Raw genomic sequence first — 21,972 nt, 5'->3', positions numbered from 1 at the left:
GCTTTATTGCTCACACAAAACCCATTTGGTGGTCTCTTTACATGGATGCATGCAACATTTTGAATTATCAGACTGAGAATGTAATATAACTATGATTAATATTCTAAGGAATCTAGTGGAAAGGGGAACAATAGGAAAGAAGAGATGAGTAATGAAGCAACATGCTAGAAATAAAAAACAACACCAACAGAAATGAAGAATTTGTTTGATGGGCTTATGGGTAGACTGGACATGGCCAAGGAAAAAAAATCAGTGACCTTGAGAACATGTCAATACAAACTTCCCAAACTGAAATGCAGAAAGAAAAATGAATGAAAAAATAGAACACAAAATCTAAGAACTATGAGATAAATACAAAAGCTGTAACATATGCATAATGAGAATACCAGAAGAAAAGAGAGAGAAAATAACAGAAGAAATGTTTAAAGTAATAATGGCTGAGAATTTCCCAGAATTAATGACAGACAACAAAATGCAGATCCAGGAAATTCAGAGAACAACAGGCAGGATAAATATCAAAATATCCACACCTAGGCATATCATAGTCAAACTGCAGAACATCAAAGAAAAATAGAAACTTCTGAAAGAAGCCAGAGGAAAAACAATGCATTACCTATAGAGGGACAAGGATAAAAATTACATTGAACTTTGCTCAGAAATCATGCAAGTAAGAAGAGAATGGAGTGAAATACTTAAGGAATTGAAAAATTTTAAACTCCAGCCTAGAATTCTATATCCAGCAAAATTATCCTTCAAAAGTGAAGGAGAGAGGATTCTGGGCAGATGGCAGGGATCAATCTCTCCATCTAGACAACTGCTGTGCTGGCAGAATCTACCTGATGTAGCTGTTTTGGAACTCTGGAGTTTAGAAGAAGGCTTGCAACTTGCAAGGTAAGGCTTGGACTGTAAATTGGCATTAACTTTGATCCATTTCAGTTCTTAGCATAAAAAGTAAAGTAGAGGTTCCTCTTCAAAGACTTTCCTCCCTGTCTAATTAGGAATAAATAGTAACTTCTCTTAGAAGCAAAATTTATTCAAAGACCTGTGCTAACATTCTTAAATATCTGCTAGACATAATAAAGAAATCAATGTACTTTATATTCTTAGCTCCCACAATTTAGCCTAAATATTTGCCTTGGCATGCTTATACTGGTCCAGGCAAGCATTAGGTCATAGCCTGTTCCTCTTCCTTATTTGAAGGTGTTTTTTACCTTTCTTAGCATTCCACAAGTTACTTCCTCCTTCCTTTCTTCTCCTCTGCCTTTGCCTCTTTTAAAAAGTTCTAAGTTGCTAGCCAATCAGGACAAATACAGAGTGTGACGTCCCGTTCCAGCCAATGGAAACCAGACACAGCAGTAGGGTGGACGTGTCAGGTTATAAACGACCCTGTCTCCTTTGTTCGGTGTACTCTCATGGCAAAACTGCTGGTGAGTGTACCCTTTCTGCAGAAAGTAAGAAAATGGCCTTGCTGGGGAAATTAAATTTGTGTTCAAGTGCTATTTTCTTTTTTTATTTTATTTTCTTTCCTTCCTTCCTTCCTTCCTTCCTTTCTTTTTTTGAGACAGTCTCACTCTGTCACCCAGGCTGGAGTACAGTGGCACGATCTGAGCTCACTGCAAGCTCCGCCTCCCAGGTTCACAGCATTCTCCTGCCTCAGCCTTCTGAGTAGCTGGGGCTACAGGTGCCCGCCACCATGCCTGGCTAATTTTTTTTGTATTTTTTAGTAGAGATGGGGTTTCACTGTGTTAGCCAGGATGGTCTTGATCTCCTGAAATTCATGATCCACCCGCCTTGGCCTCCCAAAGTGCTGGGATTAGAGGCGTGAGCCACTGCGCCCAGCCTCAAGTGCTATTTCTTTACAGCACCAGGGAACAAGCATTTCAAACATTAGCATGGCAGTATCTACCCATTACCCACCCCCAAGCACTGTGGTAGGCATCCATGCACACGTTCCAGGAGCACCTTGCACAGTTCACAGAAACTCAGGTAGACAATGAGGATCCTGTCCTCCAAATGTTGGCAACTTGTGCTCTGATTACTGATAGCCGTTTCTGATCACAGAGGTCAGACACTGAGGTGGGCAATCATTGTTACAACCTGCCACACCCTCACCCCATTGTTGCAAGCCCCTCCCCTCCAGCTGAAGCAACATCCAAAAGATTTAAAGGGCTAGAATGTCTTTTTTTCCCCTCACACTTCATTTTTCTCTTTTTCCTCTTTTGGGAGCCAGGGATTTAAAAGCTAGGATATTCCAAGCAACCAAATTATAAAGCCACTGCACATACCCAGGAAAAAGGACAGGTCTAGAAAAGATCTGAGAGACCTTAAGTTTACACTTCAGGCTGATCCTGGCACAGAGACAACCCACAACAACTTAAATTTTAAAAAGAAAGAAAAAAAAACCCAGCAAACTCTGGGAAAAGGGGAGAATCTAGTTTCCAGAGTTACTACATTATTCATCATATGCCTAGTGTGAAAAGAAGATATCTTGGGCCCCCAAAATCACTAAGCTAAAGGGAAAAGTCAAGCTGGGATCTACTTAGGGCAAACCTGCCTCCCATTCTGTTCAGTCACCTCTCTGCTCACTGAAATAAATGCATATCTGATTGCCTCCTTTGGAGAGGCTAATCAGAAACTCAAAAGAATGCAACCATTTGTCTCTCACCTACCTGTGACCTGGAAGACTTCTCCCCACTTCAAGTTGTCCCACCTTTCCTTTTCAAACTGAATCAATGTTTATTTTACATACATTGATTGATGTCTCATGTCTCCCTAAAATGTATAATGCCAAGCTGTGCTATGACCACCTTGGGCACATGTCATCAGGACCTCCTGAGGCCGTGTCATGGGTGCACATCCTCAAACTTAGCAAAATAAACTTTCTAAATTAACTGAGACATGTCTCAAATTTTCAGGATTCACATTTGGTAACCATGGATGGCTTCTGAGTGGAGATGTCCCTGACCTTTGACAAATTTCCTATTGGTGCTTGATGCCAACATGAGCTAACTTTATAGCTCAAACCAATAGGACAATTTGCTGAGGTCTGGGAGCACCCCTCCAGAAGGTCACCCAGAATTTGGTGGAGAGCTAAAGTTTATTTTGCTGTACATTTCCGGTTTTTTGTTTGTTTGTTTGTTTGTTTTGAGTTTTACTTGCTTTCAAAAAGGAAGGCAAGATTTTTTGTTTCCATGATGATGGAAGGCAGGTAACTCTTTGCTAGAGTTTGAGCCTGCTCCCAGCAGGGAAGATAAGTTCAAGTTTTTCCTGCTTCTAGGGTGGTAGAAAACAGTCTTCAGCCTGAGACCCAACCCTAGGTAAGAAGCTGAATTGCGGTTTTGCCTTGGCTAAAGTTTAACAACCACCTGGTCTTAATTTCTCCTTACCATTAGAGCACTCAATTATCATATTGTTGGGGGTTTTCATTGTTGTTTTGTTCCAGGCTTTCCCCCATTGGATTTGACAACTCTACCTGCCTTGGTCAAATCTGAGTGAGAATTCCAAATTATGGGTAACAAGGTCTCTCTAATTTGGCTAAAATTCCTTGCAGCTGCAAAATTTAAAAAAAAGAGAGAGAAAACAAAAAACCATGTGTTTGGTTTCTGTGTTTGCTTCCTGTCTTAAAAAAAATTGTTCCTTTGATTACTTTTCTTCTGCCCTATACCTTCTTCCCCCTTTGCCATCTGCAGTACCAAAAAACCTAGAGAAGGCTTCTAATGACTTGAACCCCCTTAAAGAATTCAGAACAAAGGTGCTACTCACCCCCTTTTGGGGTGTTTTGTTTTCTTTGTGGAGTTTCAAGAGTCATGGGTAGATTCCTTTTAGGTCTAAAGCTCTGTTTTCCTGTATTGCATGACCTGACCTCTTTGGCTTTGGGGGTACCAGAGATGAATTTGCACTATGAGAGGATTTGACCTTAGCATGTATAATGTTGGGTGAGAGCTACAAAGTTACAGGTGGCTGAACACAGTTTACAGGAAGTAGTATTGGCTGTTTTTCTTTTTTTTTTCTTTTCTCTCCTAGGAAGGTGTTGGTTAAGGATCCTAATTCTAGTTCAGAGATGCATTCTACAGGGTCTTCTCTATTGCTTTTTCTCCCAAAATTAATCTTAATTCAGTTTCTCTGTGCACGTTTGTGTGAGGAACTGAACTGGTGTTTTCATAGGTTAATGAGAGACTGAGTTTTTCTCAGATCCAAAGAGAAAGGGGATGTGCTCCTCCCAGCCGAAAGGTGCCCCTGGATGGCTGGGGGCCTTGTGGCAGTGTCTGGGGAGTTGATCCCCCATGCAGTGGCCCTGCAGGGAAATCCCCAACAAAAATTAATTTTAAAAATGGCTTATCCAGAAAATGCATATAAGGACTGATCACCTGGCAGCCCTCTCAGAGGTCATAGACCTCTGGAGAGAGAAACTGAGACATGTAAGAAGGTGGAAACAACTCAGTGGTGACACACTGTGGAGTCTTGCCCACAAGCAGCACACATCGATCCACCACACAAAAAACCCTAGGCCACAGCTCAGTTCCTCCTTTTAATAATAAAAAAAAAGTGGGACACAAATAATATAAGAATTAGGAGAAAACAAGGAGAATGACCCCCTTTCAAGCACTCTGTAGGTTTTATGGAACCTCTACTTGCCAGAATAAAATGGAAACAATATGGTCTTTGTGCACATTTACATTAAGGAAAAAGAGCCCTAAGGCCAACCTGCAAACTATAGCATTCCTAGGTCCCCTTTTTCTCTATTTTCTTTTCTGCCATCTTGAAATTTGCTGTTTCTTTTCTATTTATTTATTTATTTATTTATTTATTTATTTTTTGAGACAGAGTCTCACTCTGTTGCCCAGGCTGGATTGCAGTGGGCACATCACAATCTTGGCTCACTGCAACCTCCACCTCCCGGGTTGAAGCAATTTTTCTGCCTCAGCCTCCCAACTAGCTGAGACTATAGCTGCACACCACCACACCCAGCTAATTTTTGTAATTTTAGTAGAGATGAGCTTTCACCATATTGGCCAGGCTGGTCTCGAACTCCTGACTTCGTGATCCACACGCCTCAGCCCCCCAAAGTGTTGGGATTACAGGCATGAGCCATCATTTCCAGCCAAATCTGCTGTTACTTTTCTACTAAGATAAAAACCACTGTTTGGCTCTAACAGGTTTGTTTGTTTGTTTGTTTGTTTGTTTGTTTTTGCAAGCTGGTGAACTTGTATTTATCTCGTGGCTAAAGTACTGAAGTAAAAACTATAGAATCTTTGTGTGTGTGTATGTGTGTATGTATATGTATAAGTGTGTGTATATATATTTGAAGGCCTTTATAATAGACTCCTATAACTTTATGTTCTATTGGCAATTAAATTCACTTTAATTTCCCTCTAGCTCACCAGACTTTTTCTTCATATCTTATGATGTAAATTTTGTTATCTGATTTTCACCTGAGTTGTTTCCTTTAATATGCACATTTAAGGCTATTTAGCTGATGACTGCCTAGGGTAAGATTTAAAGAAAAGAAAAAAAAGAAGGTCTTTATGAATTTATAAGATGTACTTCTATTGACATGCCTAATACATCTATATATGTATGTGTTGTGTACACAATATTTCACTACTAAAAATATACAAAACAGCTCTAATTAATTGGCTTACAAATAAATAAATAAATAAATAAATAAATAAGGCAGGGTGCAGTGGCTCACACCTGTAATCCCAGCACTTTGGGAGGCCGAGGCAGGCAGATCACCTTAGGTCAGGAGTTCAAGACTAGCCTGGCCAACATGGTGAAACCCCATCTCTACTAAAAATACAAAAATTAGCCAGGCATGGTAGTGCACACCTGTAATCCCAGCTACTCGGGAGGCTGAGGCAGGAGAATCACCTGGACCCAGGAGGTACAAGTTGCAGTGAGCTGAGATCTCACCATTGCACTCCAGCCTGGGTGGCAGAGTGAGACTCTCTCTAAATAAATAAATAAAAGCACTTAAATCAGATACTAAAGAAAAAAGACTAGCCAAATGCTATTTCAGTTTCACATGACTTAAGTAAAATCTTTAGTAAATAAGCTGGCTCTTAAATTATTGGTAAAATAATATTAGAAATGTCTTAAGACTTTGCCAGCATACATTTTTGCTTGCATTTATTAAGCAATTTCATACTTATCACTGCCAAATACTTTAAGGTGTCAAAATTTGGCATAGGGGTTGTAAAACTACAAACCCAGCCCAAAACCGAATGATCCTTGCTTGTGTCATCTTTAATAAATAAGACATTGATATTGGTTTAATAAAAATTGCTACATCTTGAATTTAGTAAGATTACCATAACTTTTAATCTTGTGGTTTTAGGTGGGCTAATCCACGGTCTGTAAGGTTTATTATTATCTTTGTTTCAAAACTAAACTATAAACTAAGTTCTTTCCAAAGTTAGCTCAGCCTACACCCAGGAATGAACAAGAACAGCCCAAAGGTTAACAGCAAGATGGAGTCAGTTGAGTCAAATCTTTTTTACAGTCTCAGTTATAATTTTGCAATGGCAGTTCCATAACTTTAAGTGATGACTATCAGCCAAGTGCGGTGGCTCATGCCTGTAATCCCAGCACTTTGGGAGGCCAAGGTGGGCAGATCACCTGAGGTCAGGAATTCTAGACCAGACTGGCCAACATAGCGAAACCCCATCTCTATTAAAAATACAAAATTAGCCAGGTGTGGTGGTGCATGCCTGTAATTCCAGCTACTCAGGAGGCTGAGGTGGGAGAATCACTTAAAACTGGGAAGCAGAGGTTGCAGTGAGCTGAGATTGCCCCATTACACTCCAGCCTGGGTGACAAGAGTGAAACTCTGTCTAAAAAAAAAAAAAAAAAAAAAAAACCCAGCAAACAGAAAACTGACGACTATCACAGCTTTTGTAAATAATCTAGGTAAACAATTAAAATAAAATAATTAGGTAAATGTAATAGGATAAATACTTGCAGACAAATTCATCATAATTTAGAATCTAAAGTTATATTAAATTAAATAATAGATATTTCATTATTTGGGTATTTTCCAATAAAAATATAGTTGTAGGAAAACATTCTTTCTAAAAAAAAGTGTGTCCTTTAAAAAAAAGATGAACAATTTTTGTCTAATTCAAAGCTTATTTAAAGGTCATGTATAAAACAAGGTAAAAAGAATGAGGACATACAAGAGATGTAAAGAAAGTTATAAAAATAGAGAGTTTTTTTATGAGAAAGCTTAAAGAAAAATAATTTCATTTGAGAAAGAATCTCGTATGGTAAATTCAGTCCTACATTAAAATGACTGGCTGTTTAAGAAGGAGGGATGTTCAGGATAAACCAGAAACTCCAAGCATGTCATGAATGGTCTGTGTAATAAAATTTTTTTAAAAACAAAACTTTTATATAATCAAGTTGTCACATTGTTATTAAGTTTTGGTTTGCTTAGGAAAAAAACGAAGATTGAAAATTTTTTTTTATTAAGGTTATTACTTCCATGTATCTTTCTGTATGTGTTTTTGAAGGACTTATGACATTGAGTTATAGGGCTTTGACTCCTGGGTCTAAAAAGGACACCAAGTCCTGCTAAATTTTAAACACTGACAGCAATTAAATCCCCATCTTCAGGCCTGGTAGAAGATGCCAATCAAAATAAACTGCATTCCTGAAACACAGGGCCAGAAATTAAAACTATTTAGCTCCTCAAGGCCCAGGGACTATTGCAGAAGAGATGGGCATATGAAATTGTAAGGGCTGATTTTGAGAGATAAAATAAGTTCTGTTTCTCTATAAATTAATCATTAATGTCAAAGGCACAAGCATATGGGCCCATGTCAGATTAACAAGGTTTTCTTGACTCATTAACCACCTCCTAAATATAGGTTATGAAAGGCTTATGGAAGTTGTATCTTGTGGTCAAGATTAAAATTTTATAGGTTGTTTACAAAATTTTGGAAAACAAATTTAATTGGCTTCATGCTGTTTTAATTAGGGCTTATTGTTTGGAAGATTAAGTCTCCTTTCAAAGAATGAAGGGCTTTGCTTTCTATTTGAATTCCTTGAGTTATCACTTTGCTCAAATGAATGACTTATTTTACAATGGCCAGTAATATCAAGTGTTGTAAACCTTTGCTGTTTGACAAACTTTCCAAAATCAAATTATAAATTATGTCTTTTTCTGGTCTATTTAATCCTTTAAGATATCAGGTTCCCTAAAGTCCAAAAATGACATAATTTGGCTTATTGGGTATAAAAATTATACATGAAACTTTGTCAAATAGGAAATGGTGTTTGGCTTTCTTCAGGCTGTATTTGTATAAATATACTATTGGTGTGTGTTCCAAAATCATAGGAAACTCCTATAATTTTGATATGAGTTAGTGTACATTATCAGTAATAATTATAATTGTTATGTTGAAGTATTGCATGCCATAGGCTGGCTGTGGTGGCTCATGCCTATAATCCTAGCACTTTGGGAGGCAGAGGTGGGTGGTTTGCTTGAGCTCAGGAGTTCAAGACCAGCCTAGGCAACATGGTGAAATCTTGTTTCTACAAAAAAATTAGCCAGTTGTGATGGTGCATGCCTGTAGTCCAAGCTACTAGTGGGGCTAAGGCAGGAGGATCACTTGAACCTGGGAGGTAGAGGCTGCAGTGAGCTAAGATGTTGCCACTGCACTCTACCCTGGGTGACAACGTGAGACCCTGTCTAAAAAAAGAAAAAAATCAAACCCAGTTTAATTTTTAAAAAAATTATTATTTTGTGCCACAAAGGTAACAAATTTCCTTGTCAAATTATGTCTTTAACTATGGCTTCCCTAAAACATTTTGTCATCCATGGACAATTGTTGTCTTGTTTTGGTCCTCCTTAGAAGGTGGTTTTATAATCACCTATAATATAATAATTATAATATAATAATTATAATCACCTATTATAATCACCTATAGAACTCTAACAGGTGTTCTTAAATGCAGGTTTCTGATAACTTTGGAGATTGTGACATTAGAATAGAGAAAAATCTTTCAGGACTCTCCTGGAGAACTGAAATGTTCATGAATATCAAGCAGAACAGAAGATAACTGCATGAACTGAACTAGTAGAAGACTAAAGTAATCTTTTTAACTTTTTGTTTAAACGTTGCTGACTCTGTTTTATTTTTCAGAGTCAAGAAAACTTTTCTTTTAAGCTATTGACAGCTTTTAACAATAAATTGTACTCCTATGAACAAAATTTGGGGCATATTTGTTTCTGTCTATGTGATTTCTCCAAAATTTGGAAACTATTTGTGAGTATTCTTTACTTATAACAATACAGTTATTTGCATAAGTGCAATAAGAACCTGTTTTTGTCTGGAATAGGACACAATTGGAGAAACTGGTTATTTTACCAAGGCTTTGACTGGAATGATGTGTTTTCCTTTAAGGACTCAAACTTGACTTATGGAGCCAATAAAAGCCCCTTGGAAAAACTGACCTCATACATTTGTCTACACAGCCCCTGTACAGGATCCTGACCTGCGGTAGGTAAAGAATGTCAGTTTCTGATAGGCCCAGGAGCCCCAAGTTTATCTTGGAACCTCAAGAGGAGAGGATCACCCAACTCATGGGTATTTGATGGCACAAATCCATGGCTAGGCTCAGCTTTAAAAAAGTCTTATCTGAGATTCCTCCATGGAACACAGTTCCATCAAAGACAATTTAAAAGACTATGTAAAAAGTAATTATTCTTGCTGCACTGTATACGAATAATTTGGCCAAATATAATAAAGTAAACTAGTCCTACTATGATTTGTCTTTGGCAAAAGTGGGAAACTAGAGGGAGAAAAATTGTTTCAAAACTATAGTACACCTGTTGTTAAATTCTAGTCTTGCCTAATGTTTTTTCAATTTTTATTGTTTTTCTACAGTTTGAATCAAATTCTAATTTTTCTTGCTACAAGTCTTCAAAATAATGTTTTCAATTTTTTTTACTTAGGGAGTCAAGGTGAGTTTTACTTGCTGTCTTCTGTTCCTGGGTGGGATTGCTAAACTGGTTGAGCCAGATTACTGGTCTGGGTGGTGTCATCTAGTGCATCAAGTGTAGGGTCTTCAAAATATCTGAAGTACTGATCTTAGGTTTTACAACAGTGATGTTATTCCCAGGAGCACTTTGGGGAAGTTCAGACTCTTGCAGCTGGAGGCTGCTTGGCCCCAAAACTAATTTCTAATCTTGTAGCTAATTTGCTAGTTCTACAAAAGCAGACTGGTCTCCAGGCAAGAAGGAAGTTTTTTCAGGAAAGGGCTATTATCAATTTGTTTCATAATCAAACTATAGACTAAATTCCTACCCTAGGTTAGTTCTGCCTATGCCCAGGAATGAACAAAGGCAGCCTGAAAGTTAGATTCAAGATGGAGTCAGTTAGGTCTGATCTTTTTCACTGTCATAATTTCCTTAGTTATAATTTTTACAAAGGTGATTTCAAGATTATGAGAAGATTTTCCATCAGAAAGTTTGAAGGCTGGAAGGCAGTGGGCTGATACACTCAAAGTGCTGAAAGAAAAAAAATCTGTCAATCTAGAATCCTATATGCAGGATTTAAAAGTGAGAGAAGCTTGTAATCCCAGCAATTTCGGAGGCCAAGGTGCGTGGATTGCTTGGGCCCAGGAATTCAAGACCAGCCTAGGCAACATGGCAAAACGCCACCTCTAAAAAAAAAAAAAAAAAAAAAAAAAAAAAAAAAAAAAGCCAAACATGGTGGTGGATGCCTGTAGTGCCAGCTACTCAGGAGGCTGAGGTGGGAGAATCACCTGAGCCCAGGAGGTGAAGGCTGCATGGACTGTGATACATTTTTTTACTGAGAGAAAATTTTAAAAATTCCAAAACAAAGGGAGTTCATGGGCAATTATAAAAGTATTATTGTAACTTTGATTTGTAACTACATGTTTTGTTTACTATATAAATTAAAAAACAAGTTTTTAGATGAAATGTATAAAGATGTAATTTTGTGACATTAATAACTGAAGTGGGTGAGGACAAAGCTATATATGACCAGTTTTTGTGTTGTTAGAGTTAAGCACATATAAATTCAAATTAACTATCACAACTTGAGGATGTTACAAGTAATCCCCACAGTAACCACAATAGCTGAAGAGTGTACAAAAAATGTAAATGAAAGGGTATTAAAACATTTCACTACAAAAGAATCAAAACTTAATAGAAAACAAGACAGTAATGCAGAAAATGAGGCACAAAAAAGTTATAAAGCATATAGAAAGCAGATAGCAAAATGATAGAAGTAGTCCCTCCTTATCAGCAATGAAGCTAAATGTAAACAGACAAAATCTTTGAAGAAAAAGACAGAGAGTTTGGCAAAATTGATTTGAAACACCATGATCCTGTTAGAAACAAGAGCTTGGAGTCACAAGGAAAATGGGCACTCAAACAAAGGATTTCTCAGCAATGCAAATTTACTTCTGCAGAAGGGTGCCGCTCACACTTCTGGCCACTGCAAGAGCACACTGAACAAAGGAGAGAAGGAGTTTTTATCCCTAGCGCAATCCCTATCCCTGTGTCCTTCCCCTATTGGCTAGGGTTGGACCACACAATCTAAGCTAACCCCAGTTGGCTAAGACTCAAACTTTTCCAATTAGGGTAAACATGTGATTTGCAAGGGAGGGAGGGGGTAGGAGTGGTCCCTCTGCTACAGCACAAGGCATGTTCAGACATGTCTGGGCAAATCAGGGCACAAAAGAGCAGGAGTCCTGCTGACAGGCTAGAAACAAGAAAGTACAAGGAGGTGAGACCTCTGAACCAAGGACAAGGACATTACACAATTTAACCCTTTGAAGAGGAATTCACCATCTCTGGCAATTTGCCCCTTTGCCTTTTGAAAGCTCTTCCTCTTCAAATTTTGTAACATGATTTGGCTTTGTTGTTTGATGTGTTTACCTAGGAACAAATGCTTGTCTAAGTGTGGAGGAGGAGAGATAGGGCAGGTTTTTGTGAGAGCCATTTCTATAAGTCTTTGCATTAACCCCTGGATACAGGGTATGATACAACATTCTACAAGAATAAGCACACCTATTGCAATGGCAAAAGAAGTAAGGATTGAGGACATAAATCCTTTCCATTTGCCAAACCATTTTTCCATTAAATTAGTGAAGGGATGGTTTATTCCTGAATTTTTAGCTAGTTCATTGGATAAAGCAGTAAGACCTTGTAATCCTTCTGTTATGGTTCCATCAGGAGCAGTATTATTGTGTCCAGAGTTGGCCCTTTCTGGTGGGTTCGTGGTCTCACTGACTTTAGGAATGAAGCCGTGGACCTTCGCAGTGAATGTTACAGCTCTTAAAGGTGGTGCAGACACAGAGAGTGAGCAGCAGCAAGATTTATTGTGGAGAGTGAAAGAACAAGGCTTCCACAGCATGGAAGGGGACCTGAGAAGATTGCCGCTGCTGGCTGGGGTGGCCAGCTTTTATTCCCTTATTTGTCCCCAACCATGTCCTGCTGATTGGTCCATTTTACAGAGCGCTGATTGGTGCATTTTACAAACCTCTGGCTAGCTACAGAGCACTGACTGGTGCGTTTTACAACTAGCTACAGAGTGCTGATTCGTGCATTTTACAATCGTCTTGTAAGACAGAAAATTTCTTCAAGTGGGGGACCTGCAGTTGTAGTGTCCTCCAGAGGGGAACTCTCTAGGTCAGCCAAAGGGTCAGTGGGTCAGTCCAGGGGTCCTTGGTAGACGTTGTTAGTCGAGCTCATTTGGGGTTCTATTTGTAAGACCATCTGTAGCTTGACGGCCTTGATCCTGGAGGAAACAAATTTTACAAGGAGGTTAAAAACAGGGCCTGAAGGCGAGTAATAGCAAGATGGCTGTCATGGGACCTAGAAAGGGGAGAAGCCATGTTGCCCAACTCCAGAGGTTGGTATAAGAGTTTGAAAGGTGTTGTCTGATTTCAGAAGCCTTTTCCTGTAAATGCTGAGCAGCATCTCGTACTATCCCTGACTGGTTAGTGTAAAAGCAACACTCTTTCCCTAAGAAGGTGCAAAGTCCTCCTTTCTCAGCAGTGAGGAGGTCTAGGCCTCAGCGATTTTGGAGAGTCACTGCTGCCAAAGAGTCCCTTTGGGATTGTAGAGTAAGGACAGATTTTGTCATTTCTTGTAAACTGTCTGAGAAATCTTTTGAGAGTGTGTGGTAGTAGGACAGTGAAGTAGATAAACAGGCTATTCCAGTTCCTGTAGCAGTGACCATTCCTAACCCTATAAGTAGAGGTATTAGTTGTATGGCCCTGAGCTGACAGACTTGAGCTTTGAGGGGCACTGATCGGGTCTAATTTTCTCGGGCAATGTTAATGTTGGTACTTAGGAAAACTAAGGTGCAGGTGCCTGTCCAGTTGGTGGAGAGGCAGATATAGGTTGAAGTTCCACATAAGAAGAATATGCCTTGGCTGGGTAGACAGAATTGGTTGTGTATGTTAAAAAGGTGTGTGAATTTGTTGTTTTCATTTTCCCATACTCTTAGAGTACTTGCCAAGGTCGCTCCAGTGAGTGGCTGGAAAGGGGTGTTGGGAGCAAACTGAGTGGCTCCCTGTGTTCTATTTTCCCATTGGAGAAAAAACCGTTTTGTATCTACTAGGAACCATTCAAGAGAGTGATTGAAAGAGGGGATGAGAAGGCATTCACTAGTGGTTGGGGCACTGCTGCAGGGGGTCCGGGGTGAATGGTCATGCAGGGAGTATGTTTGCCATTACAAAACCTAGACTGTTTGTTAAGCAGGGAGGCAGTGATGATTTTTGGAGGCCCTGAGAAGGGGACAAGCCATTTGAATGGAGGTGTTTGGGTGACTCGGAAGTTACTATGATCAGTTGGGGCTTGAAGTTGTAGAGTGTAATTACACTGACGGGATAGTAAGTGCCCCAGGAGCAGGCCTGATAACAGGTTGCTTGGATGCATAAAGGGGCTTGGAAAGTTAAGATGGTATTCATGGTTACAGGGCCATGTATGGGCTTTTCATTGCTTGTGTAATAGGTGAGGTTGGAAATGTAAGAACGTAAAAGTTGGATTGCACGTCTTGTTAGGGTATTTTTGGTCCTATCAGAGATGGGGAAGAAGCCCAAATCTAGCAATTGTTGTATGAATTAGGACTTTAACCACCTCCTGAACCTTCTCTGTCTTGTAGGGGAAGGCTTCTATCCAATTTGTAAAGGTATCAACACAGACCAACAAGTATTGAAATCCCTTTGACTTAGGCATATGGGTGAAGTCTAACTGCCAGTCCTCTCCGGGATAGTGACCTATTCTTTGTTCCCCCAGAGGGGTCTTATGATGGACCAAGGGATTATTCCTTTGGAACACCTCACAGGCTTTGACTACTTGTTGGATGGTCTGGAGGAGATTTGGCCCTGTAAATAGGGATTTGGCCATTTGATAAGTGTTTTTAATACCCATATGTAAAGTTTGGTGAAGGGTTTTAAGTATTTTCCACTGGCTGCCTTTGGGTATGAGTACCTTTCCCTCTTCTGTCATTAACCACCCAGGGGAGAAAACTATGCCCCTGTGAAAGTCCCCATTCTGTTTCAGTCAGGGAATACTGGGGCTTAATCTCTTGGAGAGGGTTGTTCCATACCAAGGGTCCTTCTGTATGTATTTCTAATGGGAGGTTCCACCTGGCAGCAATTTTGGCCTCAGCATCTGTCCAGTGGTTTCCTTCTGCCTTTTCTCCTTCACCTTTCTGATGGCTTTGGCAGTGTAAGACAGCCACCTCCTTGGGTTTTTGCACTGCATTCAATAACTCCATTATATCCTTGTGGTATTTAATGGGGGTTCCCCCAGAGGTTAGGAACCCCCTTTCTTTCCATTTTGCAGCATGGGCATGTAGGATCAGATAAGCATACTTGCTATCTGTGTACACATTTATTCTTTTTCCCTTTCCCAGTTCTAAGGCTCGGGTAAGTGCCACTAGTTCTGCTAACTGGGTGCTGGTCCCTGGAGAAAGAGGCTTACTTTCAAGTATTGTTACATCACTAACTATGGCATAACCTGCCCTTCGTATCCCATTCTCCACAAATGAACTCCCATTGGTATATAGGTTAAGGTCAGGATTAGCTAAGGTGACTTCCAAGAGATCCTCTTGGGCAGTCTAAGTCTGGACTATAATTTGTTGGCAGTCATGCTCAATTGGTTCTCCATCCTCTGAGAGAGCAGTGGCAGGGTTAAGGGCCACACACATGCATATTGGAAGCACTGGTCCCTCAAGGAGTAGCACCTGGTATCTAAGCAGGCAGTTGTCTGATAGCCATAAACTTCCTTTGGCACCTAGTATGCCATTTACATCATGAGTAGTCCAGACAATGAAACCCTTTCCTTGTATTCCTCTGATACTAAGATGGCCACCGCCGCAACTACATGTAAACAGTGAGGCCAGCCTTTTGCTACTATATCAGTTTCCTTACTTAGGTATGCCACTGGTTGTGGGGTTGTCCCACGAGTCTGAGTATTCCCAAGAACTATTCCTGCTCTCTCTGTGATGTATAAAGAGAAGTTTTGTCCTGTGGGAAGGCTTAAGACTGAATCTTGTACTAGGGCCTGTTTTAAGGTTTTGAAGGCTGTTTCTGCTTCTAGTTCCCATTCTACTAGATGAGTATTTGCCCTCTGGGTCTCCTTGATTAGAGTATGGAGGGGCCTGGCTATCTTGCTGTATCTGGGGATCCATAGTTGGAAAAAGCCAGTGATTCCAAGGAACCCCCGCAATTGTTTTAATGTCTTAGGGTGAGGATAAGCCAGTATAGGCTGTATTCATTCCTTGCTGAGGGCCCTGTTTCCTCTGGCTAAGATTAGGCCTAGATATTTAACTTGTTGTAGGCAGAGCTGGGCCTTCGATTTAGATGCCTTGTAACCTTGGTTAGCTAGAAAGTTCAAGAGATCTAGAGTAGTCTGCTGGCATGAGTCTTCTGAACTTGTAGCCAAAATTAAATCATCCATATACTGAAGGACCAGAGTGCCTGGACTTGAGAAGTGGCCTAGATCTTGGGCCAGTGCTTGACCAAACAGATGAGGGCTATCCCTAAACCCTTGGGGCAAGACCATCCATGTAAGTTGGGACGTGTGGTCTGTGGGATCCTTGAAGGCAAAGAGAAACTGGGAGTCAGAGTGCAGAGGAATACAGAAGGAGGCATCCTTGAGGTCCAGAACCATGAACCCTTCTGCCTCCCATGGTATTTGAGAGAGCAGGGTATAGGGATTGGGTACAACCAGATATAGAGGAATTACTGCCTCATTGATGAGTCTAAGATCTTGCACTAGTCTCCACTGACAATTCGGTTTTTGTACTCCTAGAATTGTGGTGTTGCAGGGACGGCTGCATTTTCTTACTAAGACTTGAGCTTTTAAATGTCTAACAGTATCCTGTAATCCTTTATGAGCTTCAGGCCTTAAGGGATATTGCCTTTGATAAGGAAAAGTGGTGGGGTCTTTTAGCCTGATTTGGACTGGGCAGGCATGTTTTGCCTTTCCAAATTGCCCTTCCAATGCCCAGACTTCAGGGTTGATTCCCTCCTCAAGTAGGGGACAACAAATGGGTAACTTGTTCCCCATATTCATATAGATAATAGCTCCAGCTTTGGCTAATATGTCCCTCCCTAATAAGGATGTGGGACTTTCAGGCATAACAACAAAGGCATGTGAAAAGAGCAAAGTCTCCCAATTACAACTGAGGAGGTGGGAGAAGTAACAGGTTACAGGCTGTCCCAGGATTCCTCGGATGGTAACAGACCTTGAGGACGCCTTCTGGGGCAGGAAATTGACACTGAGAAAGCCATGCCACTGTCCAGGAGGAAGTCAATTTCCTGGCCCTCAGTGGTTAAACTTACCTGGGGCTCAGTGAGGGTGATGACATGAGCTGGTGCTTCCCCCAGGCACCCTCAGTCCTGTTGTTGGATCATCTGGTTGGGGGCTTCTGGCCCAGAGAACCTTTGTCCTCTGGGGCAGTGTGCCTTCCAGTGACTGCCTCAGCATAGTGGACACGGATGATGGGGCAGCTTGTTTCTCATCAGACAATCTTTTTTAAGGTGCCCTTGCAAACCACACTGGTAACAAACCCTACTGGGTGACTGGCCTGCTCCATTTTCTGTCCTCTCTGAACCACCAAGGTTTGTTTGTCTGAGGGCCATTACTAAGGCTGCAACCTTTCTCTGATCTCGTTTTTCCTTTTTGGCCTGTTCCTCTTGGTCTCTATTATAGAACACCAAGGTTGCCAGGCTTAATAATGCCTCCAGATTTTGTTCAGGGCCCAGGGCTCACTTTTGGAGCTTTCTCCTGATATCTGCAGCTGACTGGGTAATAAACTTATCTTTTAGAATCAACTATCCCTCAAGTGAGTCAGGTGACAGGGGAGTATATTTTCTTAAGGCCTCCCATAGCCGCTCGAGAAAGGCAGAAGGATTTTCTTCCTTTCCCTGAGTTATGGTAGACATCATTGAATAATTCATGGGCTTTTTCTTAATTCTCCTTAGTCCTTCTAGGACAAAGGTCAACAAATGTTTGTGACTCCAGTCCCCATGATCTGAGTTGAGGTCCCAGTGGGGATCCATACTGGGGATGGCTTGCTGACTGGTAGGGAATTTGTCTCTTGCTTCGGCTGTCATTCTATCATTTACTTGACTAAGATACCATGTATCTCCAAACTCTTGGGCTGCAGCTAAAGCCACATTCTTTTCATTAAAGGCCAGGGTTTGATCTAACAATAGCATGACATCTCTGCAAGTGAGGTTGAAGGTTTGCCCTAGACCCTGTAGGACATCTATGTATCTATTGGGATCATCTGAAAACTTTCCCAGGTCTACCTTGATCTGCTTTAAATCAGAGAGGGAGAAGGGAAAATGTAGCCAGGTTGGGCCAAATTCCCCTCCCCCTACAGCTTGAAAAGCTTGAAAGGGACATAACCAATAGCCCAGGAGTTTTTGTGGTCCTTTGGAGATTTCTTTGCTTGTTTCCTTCTGGGTGGGGAAGATTAGAGGAGGCTTATCATTAATAGGAAGGGGAGCTATAGGGAGGCTAGGATATGGGGGTAAGCTGAGAGGTCCTCTTGTGGGATGTAAATTGCAAGCTTTGCATAGTTGTGGATTCTCCTTCAATGAAAAGAAAGCTTGGACATAAGGTATTTCACTCCATTTGCCTTCCCTCTTACAGAAAATGTCAAGCTGCAGGATAGTGTTGTAATTTATACTTCACTTGGGTGGCCATTTTTCCCCATCAGAGAGAGAATATTGGGGCCAGGCCATAGTGCAGAAAAAAATAAGCTGCTTCTTTTTCAGGATTTGTGGGTCAAATTGGTCCCAATGGCTTAGGATGCATTTCAAGAGTGAGGCCCTTGATGCCTGAGTGTTTCCCATCTGAAAGAGAAAACCATCCACGGTTTTGGCTTGTTTGTTTATCTCCCCCACCCAAGAACCCACAACGGTCCCTGGACCCTGCTGATCAGAATAGTTGTGCTCACTGATGCAGCAGCAGATCCCCCTCTTGCCCAAGAACCAGCAACGGTCCCTGGACCCTGCTGATCAGAATAGTTGTGCTCACTGATGCAGCAGCAGATCCCCCTCTTGCCCAAGAACCAGCAACGGTCCCTGGACCCTGCTGATCAGAATAGTTGCGCTCACCAAAGCAGCAGCAGAAACACTAGTTTTCCTCCTAGACCACAAGGAGGACCGAGGAAGGTCAGATTTAGTAGCCCTTACTGACACATTCTCGAAAACCTGCACCCTTGCCTTTCCTGTTAGACCACAAAGAGGACCGAGGAAGGTTGGATTTAGTGGCCCTTACTGACACATTCTTGAAAACCTGTTAGAGTCCTAAGAATTTTCTCCTGTTAGTATTGGGACCTTATCCCTGTCCTGTAAAGATGATATGCCCCAAAAATGGAGTGGAAGGCCATACACTGAGGGAGGGAAGGGATCTCCAGGGTTGGAAGAGTGATACATTTTGTCCTCACTTCTCATCATATGAATAGGAAGGATATCATTTATGAGGCTCCCCATATCCTAGCTTTGGTAATAGCCTTTGTTAGGCCTGCTAGACTGAGGAGGGATCCTAAAATTGCAGATAGTCTCCCCCACTAGGTGGGGCTTTGGGCAAAAATTATGTCTTTCTGATTGGTGAGGCTGGGTGCCTAAAGAAAGGAACAGAGTCCTGAAATTTATACTAGAAATCATTCTTATAGGAGAAACTAGAAAAGCACCAGAGACAGGGAGTGGTTTTTAGAAGCAGAACTAGCTTTGGAGAAGAGAGGCAGGAGGAAGTTCATCTGACAGGCGTTAGGACCCAGGAGTCAAGGGTCAGGATAGACAGGATAGATGGGCGAGTCTCGCTTGGGTGATGTAACTTTGAGAGTTCTGCTTATGGCTGCAGGGTCAACCAACTTTTTGTCAGGACCCTGGAGCTGAATGGCTTTCCTCTGTCACCCTTGGCTCAGCCCAGTACAGGAAAAGTGGAAGCTGGATCCAGGCAAACCAACGTTCCCAACTCCAAAGAGTTGGGGGTTGTTAGAGAGCCCTTTCCCAGAAAGCCTGACACCCGTATCTTTAGTCTGGTGGCTGCGCTAGTCACTTTTAACTGGCTGACAGGTGCCCACTGTTTAGCCCCCAAATTCTAAGAAAAAATAGGCAGAATAGCAAGTGAAAGGGGTCCAGTTGTACTCACCACTTGGCGATAGTTCCATCCAGGTTGCCAAGATTTGTCTGGAGTTGGTTCCTTCCAGTGGGTTTGTGGTCTCACCGACTTCAGGAATCAAGCCACAGAACTTTGCGGAGAGTGTTATGGCTCTTAAAGTTGGTGTGGACCCAAAGAATGAGCAGCAGCAAGATTTATTGTGGAGAGTGAAAGAACAAAGCTTCCACAGTGTGAAAGGGGACCCAAGTAGTTTGCTGCTGCTGGCTGGGGTTGCCAGCTTTTATTTCCTTATTTGTCCCATGTCCTGCTGATTGGTCCATTTTACAGAGTGCTGATTGGTCCATTTTACAGAGCACCGATTGGTGCATTTTACAAACCTCTAGCTAGCCACAGAGCACTGACTGGTGCGTTTTTACAGAGCACTGATTGGTGCATTTTATAAATCTCTAGCTAGCTACAGAGCACTGATTGGTGCATTTTACAATCCTAGCTACAGAGTGCTGATTGGTGCATTTCCTCTTGTAAGACAGAAAAGTTCTCCAAGTCCCCACTTGACCCAGAAGTCCAGCTGGTTTCACCTCTTATTATTAGGTATAAAAGTACAACATTGAGTTCCAATTTTGAGATAGACTCTACTTTTCTCTGCTAGTATCATGTCTACTACTATTCTATTTTCCTAAGTCATTTGGCTGGTGGGTCCTAATTGTTTAGCTATCCCTTTAATAGCATCTCTAGTATAGTTAATGAATCATTGCTGCTTGTAATAGATGCAATTTATCCAATCTACATTTTTACTTACAGTTAACCACCAGAATAGTACAGACTCAAACCCTCAACTATCTGATTTGGGGCCTTAAATTCATCTGGCACTCCTCTCGGGATTCCAATGGCATCTATATAAACATGAGGGTCAAAAGACCCAGGAGGGGCCTCTCTTGTTTTACGATGCTTTGTCTTTATCCTTTTTGGTTGATGAAATGCCAGGGTGAAAGGGATGGTCAATTGGATTAGAGTGCAAGTGTCTCTCCAGTTACTTGGAGAGTGTCCACTAATGGTCCGCCACAATACCACCATACATCCACTCGGGGATGGGTCAGGGCAGACTGATTGGTTAGCTCTCAGAATGGCTTAAGCTCACTGCATCCCTTTAGGTCTCCAAGAAATGCTAAGTTTTCCCCTTGTTGTGAGAGACATGAGATAAAATTGGCTTCAGGAGATGGAAGCTGGATGGCCCTTGGGGAATGACCTGCAGAGTGCCGGACTTTGGGGAATAGCAGAGAGAGAGCTCGGCACAATTCATTACCCTAGGCTGTGGGGTGTTGGAAGAGAGCTACCATACAATTCATGCTTGGTTGGCTGGAGAACCATCCGAGTGGAAAGGGGACAATCTGGGCCTCTGGCCTGCCATGCGCACAAGTGTAACAATCGCTTTTGTTTAGAGTGTGGATGGAATATTTAATCCATTCCAGCCAGGCATTTGCACTTTTGTACCCCATCTCTGGAGCTATAGTTTGCTTTAAATCTTTTACCTCCACAACTGTTACCTTAGTTGGGTCATTCTGGAGATTGGAGAACACTGAGCCTGATATGTTTGCAGAGAGCGTTGGTTCCCATACATTCCCGGACTCTGGGTCTGGATTTTTATTGTTCTTAGCCGATGGTCTAGCCAACCTCAGAGAGAAGATTCCTATGGGGTCCCGTTCTGTAACATCTGCTCCGAACCCATACCATTCGAATATGGTCATTGGCCATTGGGCCGTTGTTTGGGGAATATCTATAATTAGCAAAAAGGGGTTACACTGCAATGACTTACAATTTGGTGGGGTGGGACCACAAATCAAGTTGGACTTCCTGTTTCAGTTTTTGCAACTTGTTTGAAGAAGGAGGCCTGACTGTCCACCCTCCACATTTGGTGGTCCACCAACATCAGTCCAGTTACCACAGGGACTTTTTAAGACTCCATACTTATACTTGGTTGAGCCACTACGGTATGGACATAGATACTTATCTACATTTGATAGCTGCCTCTGAGCTCGTTCGTCTTCACATGGGATGACTGAACGAGCATCAAACTGGAGGGTTAAGGGATGATTAGTTTGAGTCACATTGATGATGAGATGACGTTCTTTTGGAAAGAAAAGGGAAAATAAACAAGTGATTATTAAGCCCTTTTAGAGTCAATTTGGTAGGGGTGGGCCCTAGGGTGATGGCCCATTTTTCTCTGGCTGTGGAAGTCACTCCCTTCACTTGCATGTGGTGTGTTCATCCCCTATTGGCTGTGCGGACAGTGGTTTCTGTAGTTAGAAGCACCAGATAGAGTCCTTCCCAAGCTGGTTCAAATTTTC

The 21,972-nt window shown here is 41.6% G+C and overlaps 1 protein-coding gene across 1 annotated transcript; it reads right to left on the bottom strand.

The window, feature by feature from the left end:
- Positions 1–7,610: 7,610 nt before the first annotated feature.
- On the bottom strand, positions 7,611–21,372 carry LOC129143572 (uncharacterized). The gene is given in 5 exon segments (XM_063806303.1): positions 7,611–7,651; positions 11,912–12,237; positions 20,206–20,461; positions 20,464–20,667; positions 20,670–21,372. Coding segments are annotated over 5 exon segments (1,530 nt in total).
- Positions 21,373–21,972: the final 600 nt, after the last annotated feature.

This window comes from Pan troglodytes, chromosome 2, assembly GCF_028858775.2.
Source record: "Pan troglodytes isolate AG18354 chromosome 2, NHGRI_mPanTro3-v2.0_pri, whole genome shotgun sequence".
In the NCBI taxonomy this organism is placed as follows: domain Eukaryota; kingdom Metazoa; phylum Chordata; class Mammalia; order Primates; family Hominidae; genus Pan; species Pan troglodytes.
This window is presented reverse-complemented; position numbering and strand designations above follow the sequence as displayed.